The sequence below is a fragment of the Euprymna scolopes genome, chromosome 18 (genome assembly GCF_053919585.1).
Source record: "Euprymna scolopes isolate OS-2025 chromosome 18, ASM5391958v1, whole genome shotgun sequence".
NCBI classification, from domain to species: domain Eukaryota; kingdom Metazoa; phylum Mollusca; class Cephalopoda; order Sepiida; family Sepiolidae; genus Euprymna; species Euprymna scolopes.
In genome coordinates, this window is record NC_136499.1 from 98,661,688 (window position 1) to 98,678,675 (window position 16,988).

General features: G+C 33.7%; 1 protein-coding gene across 5 annotated transcripts in view; it reads right to left on the minus strand.

Annotated features, from left to right (window-relative positions):
• The window catches only part of LOC145297709 (rho GTPase-activating protein 44-like), a 473,021-nt gene extending 459,179 nt beyond the window's left edge, over positions 1-13,842 (minus strand). For all 5 annotated transcript variants that reach the window (XM_080143912.1, XM_080143911.1, XM_080143909.1 and 2 more), the window contains exon 1: positions 13,356-13,842. In XM_080143912.1, coding sequence (XP_080000038.1) covers positions 13,356-13,426 — 71 coding nt within the window. In that variant the 5' untranslated portion in view covers positions 13,427-13,842. The remainder of the gene's footprint in view (positions 1-13,355) is intronic.
• Positions 13,843-16,988: the final 3,146 nt, after the last annotated feature.

Sequence of the window (16,988 nt, forward strand, 5' to 3'; positions counted from 1 at the left end):
TACACTCAACCAGCTTTATAGAATAAGAAAGCGATAAAAATTTACAATGAAGTTTTATTATGCTATCAGTTCAAAAGGAATACAATATTTAGGAATAGGGAAACTTCTTTAGGCCATGGCATTTCAAAGCCAAACGCTTCTCATCAGAAGAGAGGAGTAAAGACATTATACTGAGAAGAATTTTTTAAAAGATAATATTGCCTTTATGGAAAGAAGATCAAAGGAAAAACAAGAAAAGCTATAAAAGGGTTATAGTAGCATGGGTTGCTTCTTATTGATTTAGGCATGGTTTTTTTTTTTTTGGGGGGGGATAAGATTGCAATTCCGGAACAATCCCAGACTTATCCAATTGCCAAATTCCATTTAACTTTCGGATTACAATCCGATTGTTATCCAATGTAATCCACAGTGATCTCACTCAAAGACAGAATTTTCATTGATCCTGTATGATGTCACAAGGAAAACGAAAACAGCTGTCCAGACAGGATTTGCAGTGATCCGATGGACTGAAATATCTTGAAGTAGAAGCATTGCAGTACAAAATATGATATCTCCAAAAATAAAAGCAAAATCATACAAAAACTGCTAAATTGTGCAAAACTATGTTGATTTTTGATCGCAAGGTCAAGGCTGATTTGTGCTTACAGCCTTGTTAGGATAGCCATTTTGGATTCTTACACGATTAAAATTGTTTACACATTTTAAAAGTGCATTTTTCTTGTTGATATGGGTAAAATAAGAAACATTTTGAATGTGTTATTTTTCTCATATCACCCGCAGACCCTATTTAGTGACATTACCGAAAATTAAGTAATCTTAAAATTAATTGTAATTAAAATATATAAAGAAATATTATACAGATCGTAGATTTGTGTAGGTTTTAGTGAACCAAATTCACGTTTTAACTGATGATCTGAAAATCACCCCTTCTCAGATGCGTGATATCCTAAAAACCTTAGACAACTCAAAAGCATGTGGACCTGATCTCATCCCAACTGTACTTTTTAAAAAAATATGCTCTGCTGAGGTTGCTCCAGTCCTCTCCAAACTTTACAACAAATGCCTTAGCGAAATTTGCTTTCCTGACTGCTGGAAAACTGCTTTTCTGGTACCAGTTTACAAAAGTTCTAGTGAAAGAACCGACCTATCAAATTATCGCCCCATTAGCCTCTTCCCTCTTTTCAACAAAATATTTGGGTCCATTATTAATCAAGCTCTAGTACATCACCTTACAGTTGCTAAACTTCTGACCGACCAACAATGTGAATTCAGGCAAGCCCATTCTACAAAAGATATCCTAACTGTGATCTCTAAACGTATTGTCCTCGACAGTCATACATCTAAACAATATGATGTAAATGTGGGAGTACTTCAGGGGTCTATCCTTGGACCTTTATTATTCCTAATATTCATAAATGACCTCCCTGACAAAATTGTCTCCGACATGGATATATTTGCTGATGACACCACGCTCTATAACAGGCACGAGAGGAGAACGACTGAACACATATCTAACGCAATGGCAGAAACACTAGAGGAAGACCTCCAATCTGTAGTGAAATTGAGACAAAAATGGATGGTCACATTCAATACTGCTGAGACTAAGCTTTTTTCTTTCAATAATTACAAGAAACCCTCTCTCAACCACCAATATCTATGGCTAATGATACATTACTTGAAAGTATCTCTTTCAAACTCCTCAGCTGAATGTTCACAGTGAACAGGAGTTGGAACAGATACATTGAGAACATTGCCAAAGCTGCTGCAAAGAAGGTGGGCTCTCTCTACCGTGCTAGAAAGTTACTTACGCCTGAAATGATCCTGTATCTCTATAAGGCCACCATTCACCCACGTAGGGAGTATTGTTGTCACATTTGGGCTGGTGCATCTGCTGCTCATCTCTCACTCCTGGACAGGGTTCAAAAGAGAGTCACTAACCTAATAGATCCCAAACTATCATCTAGCCTTCAGCTTCTCTCCCACCGACGAAATGTTGCATCCCTCTTCCTGTTCTACAAGTATTTTAATGATGGATGCTCCAACGAACTACAAGCTTTGTACCTCTTCGACATAAAAGCCGCCGTCAAACCTGAAAAGCAGCTAAATCCCACCCCTTCACAATAGAGATCCCTAGATGTCAGAAAGTCTTCTACTCCAATAGTTTCTTCTCCAGAACTGCTAGACTCTGGAATTCTCCACCAGGTTCCGGCTTCCCCGACTGTACTGACATTCAAGTGTAATGTGAACAGACATCTTGCTGCTCAACTCCCTACATAGTATCCCAGTAACTTATGCCCCTGATAGTAGCCCTCTACATCAAAGTGACACTGTACCTTGTTTAGGGTGAAAATGTAATAAAAATATAAATAAATAAACCCGATAAAAATACAAGGTATTGATTTTATTTATTTTGTCGGTTTTGAATGGAATAAAGAGAGCAATGGTCTTGTCAAAAGACAAAGTAGAATCTTCTGCAGAGTTGATGAAAGAAACGTCTTATGTTTCACTTGCATATCTGAATCATTCCCATCCAACAAGTAAGGAGTTTACGAAAGACACAAAAGATTAATCGATTCTTGAATAAATCAGATTTCTTTACACGGATTCCTTTGTAAGGGAGTAGCTTGTTTAAGCTAACACAAAAGAGAGAGGTTGGAAAAAAAAATAAGGTGCTTGTTAAGAAAGAGTCGACAGATCGATTTTTTTTTTAATATGTGGTTTTAAGAAAAAACAGAACTTGTTATGTCGAAAATAGTAATATATCCAAAAGTTACAAAAATTCATTGAGTATAGCAACTGCTAGTGTTTTAGTAAAAAAAAAAAAAAAAAAAGTCTCACTATCGGCTAAAACAAAATATTGTCATTAAAGTAGAGAAAAGGGAGATAAGCATGTCTCCTGCATTCACAATCTTCAAGGTGTTCACATCTAGGGAAAATCCCATTTCTCAACTTTCCGCAAAAATTACTTTCAACTCGATGAATTTTCGTAATATTTTTAATATATTACAATTTTCGACATGACAAGTAAGTACTATTGTTTTTGCTTAAAACACTATATTTTTTTTCAAATCGATCTGTCGACTCATCTTTATTAAGAATAAATAACCGGAAAAAAAAAATAAATAACAAACCTAGATCTGATATCCAGAACGTTTTTTGTAGGGGGAATACTGTCTAATGAGTACTGTTGAGGAACCATGAGATGAAATGCTGTTTTGTTTTTAAATCTCTAAGTTTTTCATGATAAACAACCGATTATCACTACAAACATAAAGATTAGCTTAAATTCTTGGAAGCTAACTAATACAGTGATTAGTTAGAAGAGATTGATTGACTTACAAGCAAGGAAATGTTCTAACGAAGGACTTAAGACTTTTCTTATAGTTTTAAAGGTTGTAAAAACTTCCAAGACACACACGTATCTATTTTCAGTATCTATTTCAACAGTGCTCAATACGTGTACAGAACTAGGCAGTAATTTTTGAAAATATATATATGGCAATTAAACGACACATAATCCTTTGCATTTCATCCTCCTGAGAATTCGTTAGGCAGGGAATTAATGCTACATCTTTTTTTTATAGTCACGTGAAAATCATCAAAAGGCTGAAATGCAGAAAACTGTACCATATATATATTACACACATACCCTAGCAGGCCGCCCGGCATTGCCCAGTCATAAAATACGTATAATCATATTTTAACTAATGCAGAATTCTTATTTATTGTAAACAGAAATACCATAGGTATTAAACACAACGTTAAATTCCTTTAAAAATTATGAAGGAAAAAAAAAAAAAAAAAAAGGAAAGAAACTAGGACATGTGCGAGTATTAATTTTTTTCTAAACAGTTCACTTCTTGTAAGTAAAAAAAAAAAAGTAATATATATATATATATATATATATATACTCGAGCTGAGATCGAAACCAAAACCTAAAGACAGCGAATCAAGTACAATAACCACTAGACCAGCTTGACACATTCTTTAAAAAGTATTTTCAAACCTCATGAAACAGATGAGAAACAGATAAAAGTACGATGGACCCCCCCCCAACCCGACCAAGTACCAATTTTTTAGTTTTGATCCCTTAGCAGCCCTTTTTTCAGGATGAAAACGGATCCAAAAGTTTTCCACATACCCTATATACCAAAATTCGCCTACAGATTATAAATTCGTTGAGTATGTAGGTTGAGAAGTGTCCTCACACACATTCTCACTTATAATTTATTTATAGAAATATTTTGATAACAGATATATTTTAGTTTCAGTTTCAACTTGAAATCAGCCGAGTTTCCTCGGACTAAGTTTTCAATATTAAGACAGAGATAAGAATCTACTTGCTATTCAGCAAGCACTAATACATTAACACGATAAATATTCGCCGAGTTACGTCCTGTAAACAAAACGTCACCGGAAATAATTTTTGGTTTTGTTTGATTGAAAAAAAAAATAAATAAATCCAACAGAATGTTCGGCTATGTAATAAGAGCATATTTACCTATTAAAAATGTCACAGAACTGCTTAAATCAACAACGGTAAAATAGTTTTATAATCAAATATTAATTACTTTTACCTACAGACAGTGTTTCACACTTATGCAATCATCAGTATAGGAATGGAAACTTACTTCCGGTCGAAGCAACCTTTGACTCAGCACCCAGGGACTCAACGCCTCCGCCATTAAAAATTATCACGGGAAAGGAAACAATTCTATATATAATGTCGAGGCAAGGGAACAAAAAAAAAAAGCTAGTCAAATCGTGTTCAACAGCGACCGCTTAATACGCTAAATTTGACAGCTTATAATTCCCAAAGAGACCTTATCATGATTAAGAGGTTTACAATAATGCTTTTATAAATAAATATTTATTTTTATCTACAGGCACTGGTGGTTCATGCTTACGCAATTATCAGTATAGGAAGTGATAATTAGTGCCGATCGAAGTGACTCGTTCGTTTACTTTAAGCAACCGCATAAATCACGCTTCCCTTATTTAGTCCTTTAGTTCTAACATTCCAGAAGCGATGTTTCTGACAAAGAGGAAAAAATTGCTGTTGGGGGAGGGGAGGGGGTCATTCTATCTAACATTTATCGTTGGCAAGTTTTTGACCTTGAAGTACTATTTTTTTTATTTTAGCTTTTTACATCAAGTGGTTTCATGCCTTGTCTAAAGCGATTTCAATTAAAATAAAATTAAAAAAAATAATGAAGCTTAAACACATACTAGACAATTTCATTTCCAGCTCAATTGGCCTCTTTTAGATCTAGAATTATTTTATTCATTTATATCTGCCCTGTACTTTATTGCATTCTCGTGTCGGAAATGTGACGTTTGTTATATTTATATCTCAAACTAATTTTATAATAAACTCCCTTCGAATTGAAACTGTTACCAAACTTCCGCATATATATATATTATATATATATACTAGCAGTTTAACCCAGCTTTGCTCGGGCCTTGTGTACTGTTCATAACTATATATATATTAAAAAGTTTGGCTCATGTAATCATGTAATCTACATCTAAAATTTCAAGTATTTAGACCCAAAATTGGCGGAGGAGTTTGGTAGAGTCTACAAAGGTAAACTCTTTCGACTTTGACCTCTTGGCAGCCAAATTTTCACCCCAAAACTGATTTAAAATCTTGCTGCATGTCTGAATACTCTTTATGTAAAATTTCAAATGTTTAGACGCAAAATTGGCTGAATAGGTCAAATCTTTTGAACTTTGACTCCTTGGTAGCCAAATTTTCGGCTAAAAAACGATTAAAAAGCTTGAATACACTTTATGTAAGTCTGAATACATTTTATGTAAAATTTAAAATGTTTAGAGCAAAAATCGGTCAATTTTTTTTAAATTTGACCCCCTTAACTTTTATTGTTTTGGGCTCAAATCAAGTTAAAAAGTTTGATCCATGTCCAAGGAACCTACGTCTAAAATTTCAAGTGTTTAGATCCAAAATTGGCAGAGGAGTTTGGTAGAGTTTTTAAAGGTCAAATCGTTGAACTTTGCCCTCTTGACAGCCAAATTTCTGGCCGAAAATCGATTAAAAAGATTTCCCCAAATCTCAATACCCCTTAGACTTCTGTAGACTGAAAATTGACAGAGTAATTTAGTAGGGAAATGTAGACACAGGCAATTTCACTTTTATAGATATGTAGATATTAGACTTATTCTTACAATTACTGTTTCCCCTTAATTTTTGGTTGCCACTCTCCGTGTTAAGAATGCCGTCTCTTTAAATAACGTTATTTAAGTGCAGGCAATAATGGCGGAAAACAGATAAGGAGACATAGTTTTGAAATCCGATTTATCAGAATTTTTTGTACGTTTCCGACTACTTTTTGATTGTATTTGAAAGATTAAAGCCTAAACTTCATTTTCAAAAGGAAAAAAATATTTGTACATGTGAAAAAAAAAAAAAAAAAAAAAAATTATAATGAAAAATATTTTCACGGCGACATTCCGAAGTTGACAAATTCAGCTAAATTTTTGAAGTTAAATAAATTAATTGTAAAAATCCTTTGAAAAGATAAATATTAGTTTCTGGATCTATTTCAAAGATAATTAGTAAAGTACTAAGGTATTGAATTAAATAAAAGTCACCTTGTTTGTACAAAAAACTTTTAATTAAAAAATGGCTTAATTAGTCCCCAAAAGCGAGAGATTCTAGCTTCGCTTAACATAAACAATAGAAGTCGTGTAAGCGTGGATTCTACGGAAGCTAAAAATGTCAACGTCAAAAGGTTGTTTGAAAATGGCGTTAGGTAGTTGGTGGGATAAAGGGAGTGTTTTTTTTTTTTTTCCTCCCAGCCGTGCATCCGTCGTACATTCTTATCGTAAACGTCTGTATAATTTTTATCATTTGTAAATGTTAACTTACGCTACAGCAGAACACCGACCACTCTAATTTGTTTTTTTAGGGGTATTCAAGGTCGCCGACAGCGAATCTGATAATAACATCCGTCACAAATTTAACGTTTGCATAGTATGAATCCTGGAACTATTTTAGGCCATTTCACCGCCTTCAGTGGTGTTTACTTCCATGATGCACTCGCGTAGTGAAGCAACTTATCACATCGCGCAGTAATCTTTAGCGGACATTTTGAAATAAAGTTTTTTAAAAAAAGTGTGTGTGTGATGTAGTTTTTAATGCTTTTTAATTGATCTAAAAAATTAAGTTTTCACGAGCGGTTTACAAAAACATTTTTATGTTTTTCGTCCTTTTTTTGTGGGGGGATTCAATTATAGAACTTGTGTAGTTTAACAGGTGCTTTTGCAGTTTAATGAATCATTTTTCCGTAAGTAACGCGCCGACATTTACTGAGTAGAATGCCGTTTAACATTTCACAAAAATTCTGTTTACATTGGAGAAGTGGCGGTGAAGGGGGGGGTAAAGCAAAGGGAGGGGGTAAAGCAAAGGGAGGGGTCAAAATGTTTATACATTTTGAGCATCGGCTATTCATTTTGCACGCTACTTATAAAAAAAAGGCCCTTCTTAACATGGAAAGGGGGTTTCCTTTATTTATTTTGTACTTTCATCCAACAATTTAACAAAAATACCGTAAAATATCAATTAGAAACGAAGTAGCAACCGGAAGTGGAAACAGTAATCGTAAAGATTGCTATAGTTTCGAAGTAAACACAGAGCTTAGTTGCGAGTGTAAGAGCGATGTTATTTATTTCAAAGTAATACTATACGAAAGCGGAGTGACTAACCATATGAACCCATTCCCCATTTGGTTTAGAGTACGATACGTAATTTAGCTCTGAGAAGAGGGTAAAAAATGAAAGGGGGGGATTCTCACATTGGTTATTCTATTCACAACGTTTTTGCCAATGTAACTCCCTATCCCCTTCAATTGCATCTAGTTGAATTTTAGAACCAGTCTACTAGAAAGTTCTCACGTTTGACAAGATACATCTGAAGAAGGTCGGAGTTTTCATCGACCGAAAAAAATGCTTCGGAAACGTTGTGAATATAACCAGTGGTTACCACTAGTTATATTCACAACGTTTCCGAAGCATTTTTTTTTTCTAATAGAATATACTTTTGAAACAATCTGCGGGTTTGTATTACTGTACACATAGATTCGAAAAAGTTGTCAAAAAACAAATATATAACAAATAAATGTTATCAAAGGCAAGATAAATTACTTTTATACCAAACTGGATATAATTTTGGTGTTTTCATTCAATTTAACATGTTTATTCAGCTCGAAAAGCATACAGACAGTGTTTACCGATGTATTGGAAAATTTAAAATGGCGGCCGACTCTCTCTTTAACACGGTAAGTTCGGAAAAAGGTGTAATAAATAATAAACTAGACAAAATACTGTTAGAAATTTGCTCAATATATGTTACCGTGACATAACTTGACATATATTCGGTGGTTTTTTAATAGTATTTTGTCTAGTTTATTATTTATAATACCTTTTCCCGAACTTACCGTGTTAAAGAGAGAGTCGGCCGCCATTTTGAATTTTCCAATACATCGGTAAACACTGTATGCTTTTTGAGCTGAATAAACATGTTAAATTGAATAAAAACACGAAAATTATATCTAGTTTGGTAGAAAAGTAATTTATCTTGCCTTTGATAACATTTATTTGTTATATATTTGTTTTTTGACAACTTTTTCGAATCTATGTGTACAGTAATACAAACCCCAGTTTGGTTCAATTAATAATTTAATGACTAAACAATAACGTAATAATTAGGTTATATTATTACAGTAGTGTTTGTTTGGCCATTAAATAAGTTATTTCAATGGCAACCATAACGCTGAAATCTTCAATATAACTAAAAGTGAACAAAATAGGAGCAGAATAAATGTTTTTTTGAGGGGAGGAGGAGCACTTCTGCATTTCAGCATCCCCGGTAAAAAAAAAAATAAAAAAAAAGTCCCTCCTGACTAGGAGTTTCTAAATAACATTTCAGCACGGTCCGTAAACTGCAGATGTACCGTTAATTAAACTTTTGAAGTAAAACCAGTAATGGAAATAACAAGTAATGGCGTTCAAATCATCATACTCTTTTTGCTAGGGATGTTAAAATGCAAAAGTGCCATTTTTTTGTTTTGTTCCTAGACTTTTTGTCGAGCGAGCTTTTCCTCCTGCCGTAAAATTAATTCCTTTTCATGTTGTATTTTTTCTGCGGATTATCATTGATAACAGACTTAACTTTCATATTAGCAGGATTTTTTTTTTTAAGTTTAAGGACTTTTAACGTAGGGGGGGGGATCACTTTTCAATTGTAACGTTCTATTAAATTGATATCCCACTTTGCGGTCGTTCTTCCTTATAAATTTTTCTTTAATAAATTATTTCAGTTTGAATCATTACCATTTCTTTCCGTTCTTCCTTATAAATTTTTTACACCACAGTACTACAGTAGTGCCGGACTGCCGGACATAGTTGTGCTAATTGACCGCAAAATGGAGTATCAATTTAATAGAACGTTATAATTGAAAAGTGATCCCCACATTAAACGACATTAAATAAACTTTTAAAACAAAATTTCCTGCTAATGTGAAAGTTAAGTCTGTTATTGATAATCTGCAGAAAAAATAAAACGTGAAAAGGAATTGATTTCACGGCTGGGGGGGGGGTCGTTCAGATCCGCCGATTTATTTAATAATCGAAAGAATGGTTTCATTTAGAAGCGAATTCCATCTCTCACCAAAATAATGAAAGACAAAAAGAGAAGCGGAAAAGAACTTAAATCAACTACCCTCATATATTAGTGTACAATCAATAATAATCCAAATCCACTGAAAAAATTGCAAAATAAATAAATAAATAACGAAAACCGTTCTTAACATGGGGAGGTTAGGTTGGGGGGGGGTATTCCGAAAGCCGTTCTTGGGAGGAGGGGAGACTCGTTCAGATCCGCCAAATAAATTTCTTTCACAACACACAAATATACAAACGATGTTTGTTAAATAAAAAAATCAAGTTTAAATTCTAAGAAAGTACAAATTCGCCACTTATATACACACAAGTCAGAAATGTGGATTTTAAACTAAAGATAATATTCTAATACAAACGGTCGTTTAATTAACGTATTGTATATTAATGTAATAATTTAAACCGTCTAAATTAAAGATTTAACCATAAAATTAAATACTTTTTCAAAACATCACTAAATTCATTACATGTCAGACCACCAGTCACCACTAAAACTGGCTACTATTTTGTAGGTTTTTTTTATTTTTCTTAACTTAATTCTAAATTACGTAGTTTACGTATATTTTACTTCTACAACTTGTGTGTGTGTGTTTTGTAAAGTCAACGTTAATCGAGATATTTTAGAGTAATCGAAAGGCGACTACATCAAATTAAAATTGGTTTCTCGGCAGATTCCGGAAACAAAAAAAACGGCAAAATAAATGAAAATGAAAGAATAATAACAATCGGTACTTTTGGGGGGATGGGGGGGAGTACTTGTGCGGTTTACGGACCGTGATGAAATAACCTTATTATTTAGTAAGCCATTATCGGAAGGGGGGGGTTGTCAACTTGGTAGTAGTGCAGAGAGTGATCCGGACGTAAATAATAACGTTATTATTTAAAAAGCCATTCTTAACATGGGGAGGGGGGTGTTTTGTGTCTATTCTATACTTCAACCTTACAATTGAATAAAAAAAAACATATCATAAAACTTTAATTAAACTTGGAAATACGATTTAAAAAAATAGCGCGGATCGATCGGATGGATCAGTGGATCACTCTAGCACCGTTAACTATTCTAATACTTTCACCTAACAATTTAATAAAAAAGGTACCGTAAAAAAATTAATTTAACATGAGAATCCTATAAAGAAAAAGAAAAAAAAATCACAGTCTGCAAACTGCACAAGTGCCAACTAAATAAATAAATAAATAAATAAATAAATAAAACACATTTATTTAGATTGTCATTTTAACTATATTGTTTGTTTGTTTTTAATGTTTATTATTAGTTACGAATGACAGTTCTTTTTGGTAACATTTGGGTATTTTTTAGGACAATACCCAGCGTAGTATCAACACTCAACATCCTTGTGTTAAGAACGGCTTTCACCCCCCAACCCCGAAAGCCGTTGTTAACACGAGGTTGGGGGTGTTTAAACTACGCTGAGCAGTGTCGTAAAAAAAAATATATATATATATATCAACATTTGTTACATACTTGTATTATCACCCCCTTTTTTGTTAAAGTAACAAACATCCGTTTATTTCTATTTGTAAATTGCATTTTTCCATTTTTTTTTTTATCAATAAAAATTAAATGTTATAATGTGAATATACCTGGACCAATAAACAGATTAAAATGTGAATAAATCAGTTTCCATTTTATTTATATTTGTTGAGAAAACAAATTATTATATTGGTAGTTGTTAAGTTTAACTTTGGCTAACTGGATTATAAGAGGGATGGAGTGAACTGAATTTTGGTTGTGATTTCAGTCTGAGATTGGAGTTGAAGGAAATTGAATCGTTACCCTAATTACCAGACCGACAAGGTTCTACAATTTTTACCTAGTCACAGGTCGCAACAAACCATTGTTGCAAAATCCTTGTTAACCTCTACCTTTCAGTGGAGAAAGTTTCCACATATTAAAGTTACGAACTTTCGCGTCAAAAACCAAGGTTCAATTTTTGTGTAGTCGTTGTCGAAACTCCTTACCGGATTTTACGGAGCCAATATCGACAACCATGGGGGTTGATCTATACAAGCACCGAATTGTTTCACAACACCCACATTAATAAATAAATAAATAAATAAATAAATAATAAAGCTATTTTTATTTTATTAGTTTTCTTCAAATAAAACAGATGATGTCATTTGAAATCTAATTTGTGTGTAGGGAGTTCTTTAATGAGTGCGTATTTTATTGAAAGAACAACAAAAAAAGTTATTTTTAAGTCTGACGCGTCTAGAAGTTCGAAGAGGAGGATGTGTACGCTTTCAGCGTCCCAAATTCACTCTTCAAAAAAACGGTCATTCTCTGCGATTATTTGGTTTGTCATTTTAACTTTCACAATATAATTTCAGATAAACAAATATTAGTAAAAAAAATCTAATATCGATTGAAACAATCGATATTAGATTTTTATGAATATTTCTTTTAAGATTTTTTTAATTTTTATTTTGCTAACTTTAAAATTAGAAAGAAAAAAATCATCGATGCGAGAGAAAAAAAAAAGGTACTTTATGCACTTATTGTGACGTGCTGAAATAATAAGTAAAAAGCCATTCTTAACATGGGGGGGATGTTTTGTAACTATTCTGTACTTTCACCTAACAATTTAATAAAAACATATCGTAAATTTTGAATTTAACTTGAAAATACTATTTTAGAAAATAGCGTGGCACAGTAAGTGCGTAAGCACCGAGGAAAAAAAAAACTTTGAAGTCATAGATACAATTACAAGATGATGATCCAAATTTAAAACTTTGTTTAAAAAATTTGGTCAATTTTTACGACGTGCCCCAGTGGCCCCAGCGTATTATAAGCACCCAAACCTCCCCATGTTAAGAACGGTTTTCGGAATAAACACCCACCCACCCCCAACCTCGAAAGCCGTTCTTAACATGGGGTGTTTATAATACGCTGGGGAACGGCGTAAAAATTGACCAAACATTTTTTTTTTTTAAACTTATGCAAAATACAGATGGTGCTGACTGCTGAAATAACGTTATTATTTAGAAATCCATTCTGGACGTGGGGATGGGGCTTTAACTATTCTGTACTTTCACCTAACGAAAGATACCATAAAAACTGAATTTAACTTGAAAAGCCTATTTAAAAATAGCAAGTTTCGCATTTTGCATATATATATATATATATATATATATATATATATATATATATATATATATATGAGCAAACAGTTAATAAAATATGTTAAAAAACACTTTGAAATGAGTTAAAAACATATTTAATCTGAAAAGGAAACACTAGATAAATGGATAGTCCTAATGCAAAAATATTAAGTTCTTTTAAAAAAGTAAATAAATAAGATTTTTAAAATAATTTTACTACATTGTAATATCATTTTAAAACTATAAATCGAATAATCGACTCATCATCGATGCGTCTTTTAAAAATAGAAAATTTGGGACGTCGAAAACGTACACAACCCGAAAAGGAGAGATGTACATTTTTCTCTCACTCATCTACGAATCACAAGACATTAGTAAATAAATATTTTATTTTTAATCCGTACAAAGCTATTATATTACAATCAAACATAAATAACACAAAAATAAATTAAAAAAAAAAAAACAGATTTAATATAGCATATTTGGTAAGTAAAGTCAAGTTATATATGCAAAATAAAAACAATAATAACAAGACCCACCTTCCAAGATTCTGATCGGCGATTTGTTTTACCCGTAAGAAATTCTTCCTTAAATTTTCTTTCTTCCACATATTTGGTAATTTTTGGTTGGTCTTCTCATCGGCTAAAGATAGTAAAATGATCACAGGCCGGGACTAAAATCCTCTGCGAATAAGAAATAGTTGTTATTGTGACTGGTTTTCGTCTTACTACTACTAAAAAAAAAAAAAAAAGTACTACTAAAAACGTCGTTCGTCCATTTTTGTGTCTCTTCCTTGACTCTCACATGGCCACTAAAGAAGAGACGTTCCACAACAGCGTGACTCTCCCTCCTACTCTCACTTCACATTATAGACATGTTCCCCTCTCTTGTTGCAACACTTACTTTAAGGAACACACTCTCTATTATTAACCGGTATATTTCTTCTCCTCCACCTTTCTCTCGCGCTCTCTCTCTTTTATATTATAGTATATCGCTTTCCCACTTTCATGTCCCAGTATATCACCCCCCTCTTTGAATTACTACTATATCCTTCTCCGTCTCTACTTTGACTATGATTTATTAATTTATCCTCTCTATCACTATCACTTTTCTATACTCAGTCTTCATCTATAGCTTCACTATCATTTCCTAGTATATCTTCCTCTGTTTTCCATCCCTCTCTATCATTTATTAGTATATCCTTCTCTATCTCTCTGTAGTTATCGTTACGATTACTGTTTCCACTTCACTTCCGGTTTACCTTTCGTTTTTAAAGGGTTTTCTGTGGTATTTTTTGTTTATTAAGTTTTTAGGTGAAAGTTCAGAATAGGTAAAAGAAGCCTCCCCTGCCTTCCCGAGTTAAGACGGACTTTTATAAATAAGAATATTATTATTTACACACACACAAAAACATTCTAAAAATGGGGAGGACAACCGGAAGTGAAGTGGAAACCGTAATCATGAAGATAACCCTCTCTGTATACTTCCTCACTACTATTTATTATTGTATTCTTCTCTATATCACACACTCTCTATCAGTCACTAGTTCAACCCTTTTTACCCTCTCAGTTGTTTATTAGTATATCTGTCTTTCTCTAACTCTCGCCTCTCACCATCCTTCGTGTATCTTTCTTTATTTTTGCTCACTAATCTCTCTCTCTCTCTCTCTCTCTCTCTCTCTCTCTCTCTCTCTCTCTCTCTGTCACACAAACACACACACACACACACACACACACACACTGCAACAAAACTAATTATAAAACAGATTGAAACTCTCTAAACTTTCACAAAAAGCACTTGTCTAGCTACAACCACTATCAACAATTTCCCCCATTCTTTATCTGTGCCCAAAATCTAAATGTAAATTCCATGAACAAAGCTTCTTTCCGAGAACTGCCCGGTTGTGGAACTCTGTTCCACTGGCCTATTTTCAAGCTGACAGCAATGTGGTAGTCTTCAAGTCCAATGTAAACAAGTTCTTGTTGAATCACACTCTTAACTAATCAATCTCCACCACTAACGCTTACTATGCTGGTATCTCAGTGACTACTATCATAGAATCATTGCTAACGTCTTATACCGATTTATTAAATTTAACATAATCTAACATAAAACAAAATTGATGGAGCCCTTTCAAAGTTATCAAAATAACAGTAGCAGCATAAAAAAATTGGCAGTAAGAGCAGCAACAACATTGGCAGGAGCGAAAAGAAAAATTTCTGCAAAAAATAATTAATTCTGATTGGTCAGAAACTTGTAGTTTGATTAGTTGTTCTGACCTAGCTTCAGCCAATCAGAACATAGTCACCGTGGGAGCCGGGCACCTGCCGAATTTCTTAATATAAGGCAGAGCGCAAGCCCACCCAACAGAGAAACTCGAAGGAGCAGCATTGTTGCCAAATGAATCCTTGTCAGTCAGAACTATAACTCTCATAAAGGAACTACCAATTTGACCTTGGTCGCTAGGCTAAGGATTATCGACAACTTACACAATAATTTTCACACAGCACCATCGTCTCCATCTTTTCAATAACCACTAGCAGCGCCATTGCAGTCATATTCCAACTATTATCACAATGATAGCCTTCACATGGTAGGTGGGCTCTCTCTACTATGCTAGAAAGCTACTTATGCCTCAAATTATCCTGTACCTCTATAAGGCCACCATTCGCCCATGTATGGAGTATTGTTGTCATATTTGGGCTGGTGCATCTGCTACTAGTCTCTCACTCCTGAACAGGGTTCCAAAGAGAGTCGCTAACCTGATAGGTCCTGAACTGTCATCTAAGCTTCAGCCTCTGTCCCATCGACGAAATGTTGCATCTTTCTGCCTGTTCTACAAATATTTTAATGGTGAATGCTCCAACGAACTGCAAGCACTTGTACTCCCTTGACGTAAATACCCCGACAGTTAAATCCCACCCCTACACAGTAGAGATCCCTAGGTGTAAGAAAGCCTTCTACTCCAATAGTTTCTTCCCCAGAACTGCTAGACTTTGGAACTCCTTTCCAGGATTCTGCTTTCCTAAGTGTACTGACATGCAGAAGTTCAAGTGTAATGTGAACAAACATTTTGCTACTCATCTCCCTTCATAATATCCCTGCAACTTATGTCCCCGATAGTAGCCTCCTATTTCAAAGTGGCACTGTATCTTGTTTGGGGTGAAAATTAAATAAAATAAAAACACAGCTCTAATTTCGTCTCACACGATGGTGTCTACGTGAACAACCTCACTTCAATTATCTTCACAAAGGAATTACACCACACTCTTCAGTAATCCTCTCTCTGATAATCTTCCCTTACTAACAACTTCCTTTAAATGTTAATAAATGATTTTAAAACAATCAGTGAAAAGGTCCATCCTGTGTTTTGTCTTTCTTTCTTGGCACTTAATGCTCTTTATTCATTGCATAACACTACCGTACACTCATTAACACTTATCCATGAGTGGCCTTCAGGCCTTGATAAGTGGCGACTCGCGTTTAAAAATAAATAAATAAAAAGCTATTATGTAAAAACTAGCCAGATTCGTGTCCCAACATTACCCCAGGATGGAATATAAAAAAAATGATTTAACTATAACAAAAAATATCCATAAAATATTTTAAGTTTATAAAAATATAGGTAATGAATTGGATAATTTTTATGTACAGATAAATAAACTAGCCAGCTTCGTGTCCCAACGTTGCCCGGGATGGAATATAAAAAGAGGTGCTCCAAAAAGTAATGCCCTCTATTTTTATTCCGTCTGAATGGATCAGAGGGAATTGCAAATTGTATTGCTATGATGACGGACCTTATGCATTCATGACCTGAAAATTTCATCTTTCTGTTGCAGATATTGACGGTAAAAAACAACGCTTGTCATAGATGCGTGTCAGAAGCAAAGATGAATCATTGAATTCCTGGAAAGAGTGCATTGTGAATGGTGGTGAACTATGTAGAAAGTACATTCTTAAGCACAAACGTCTGCTCGTTCTAATAGTACCACTCCCACTTTCATACATCTTCAACTTTTTTTTAGTTAAAAAAGAAAAAAAATAGTAAGCTTTACTTTTGGAACAACCTTCATATGTGTGTATGTGTATGGATAATTTTTTGTAATATATAAATATATATATCTTTTAATAATAATGATATATATATATATATATATATATATATATATATA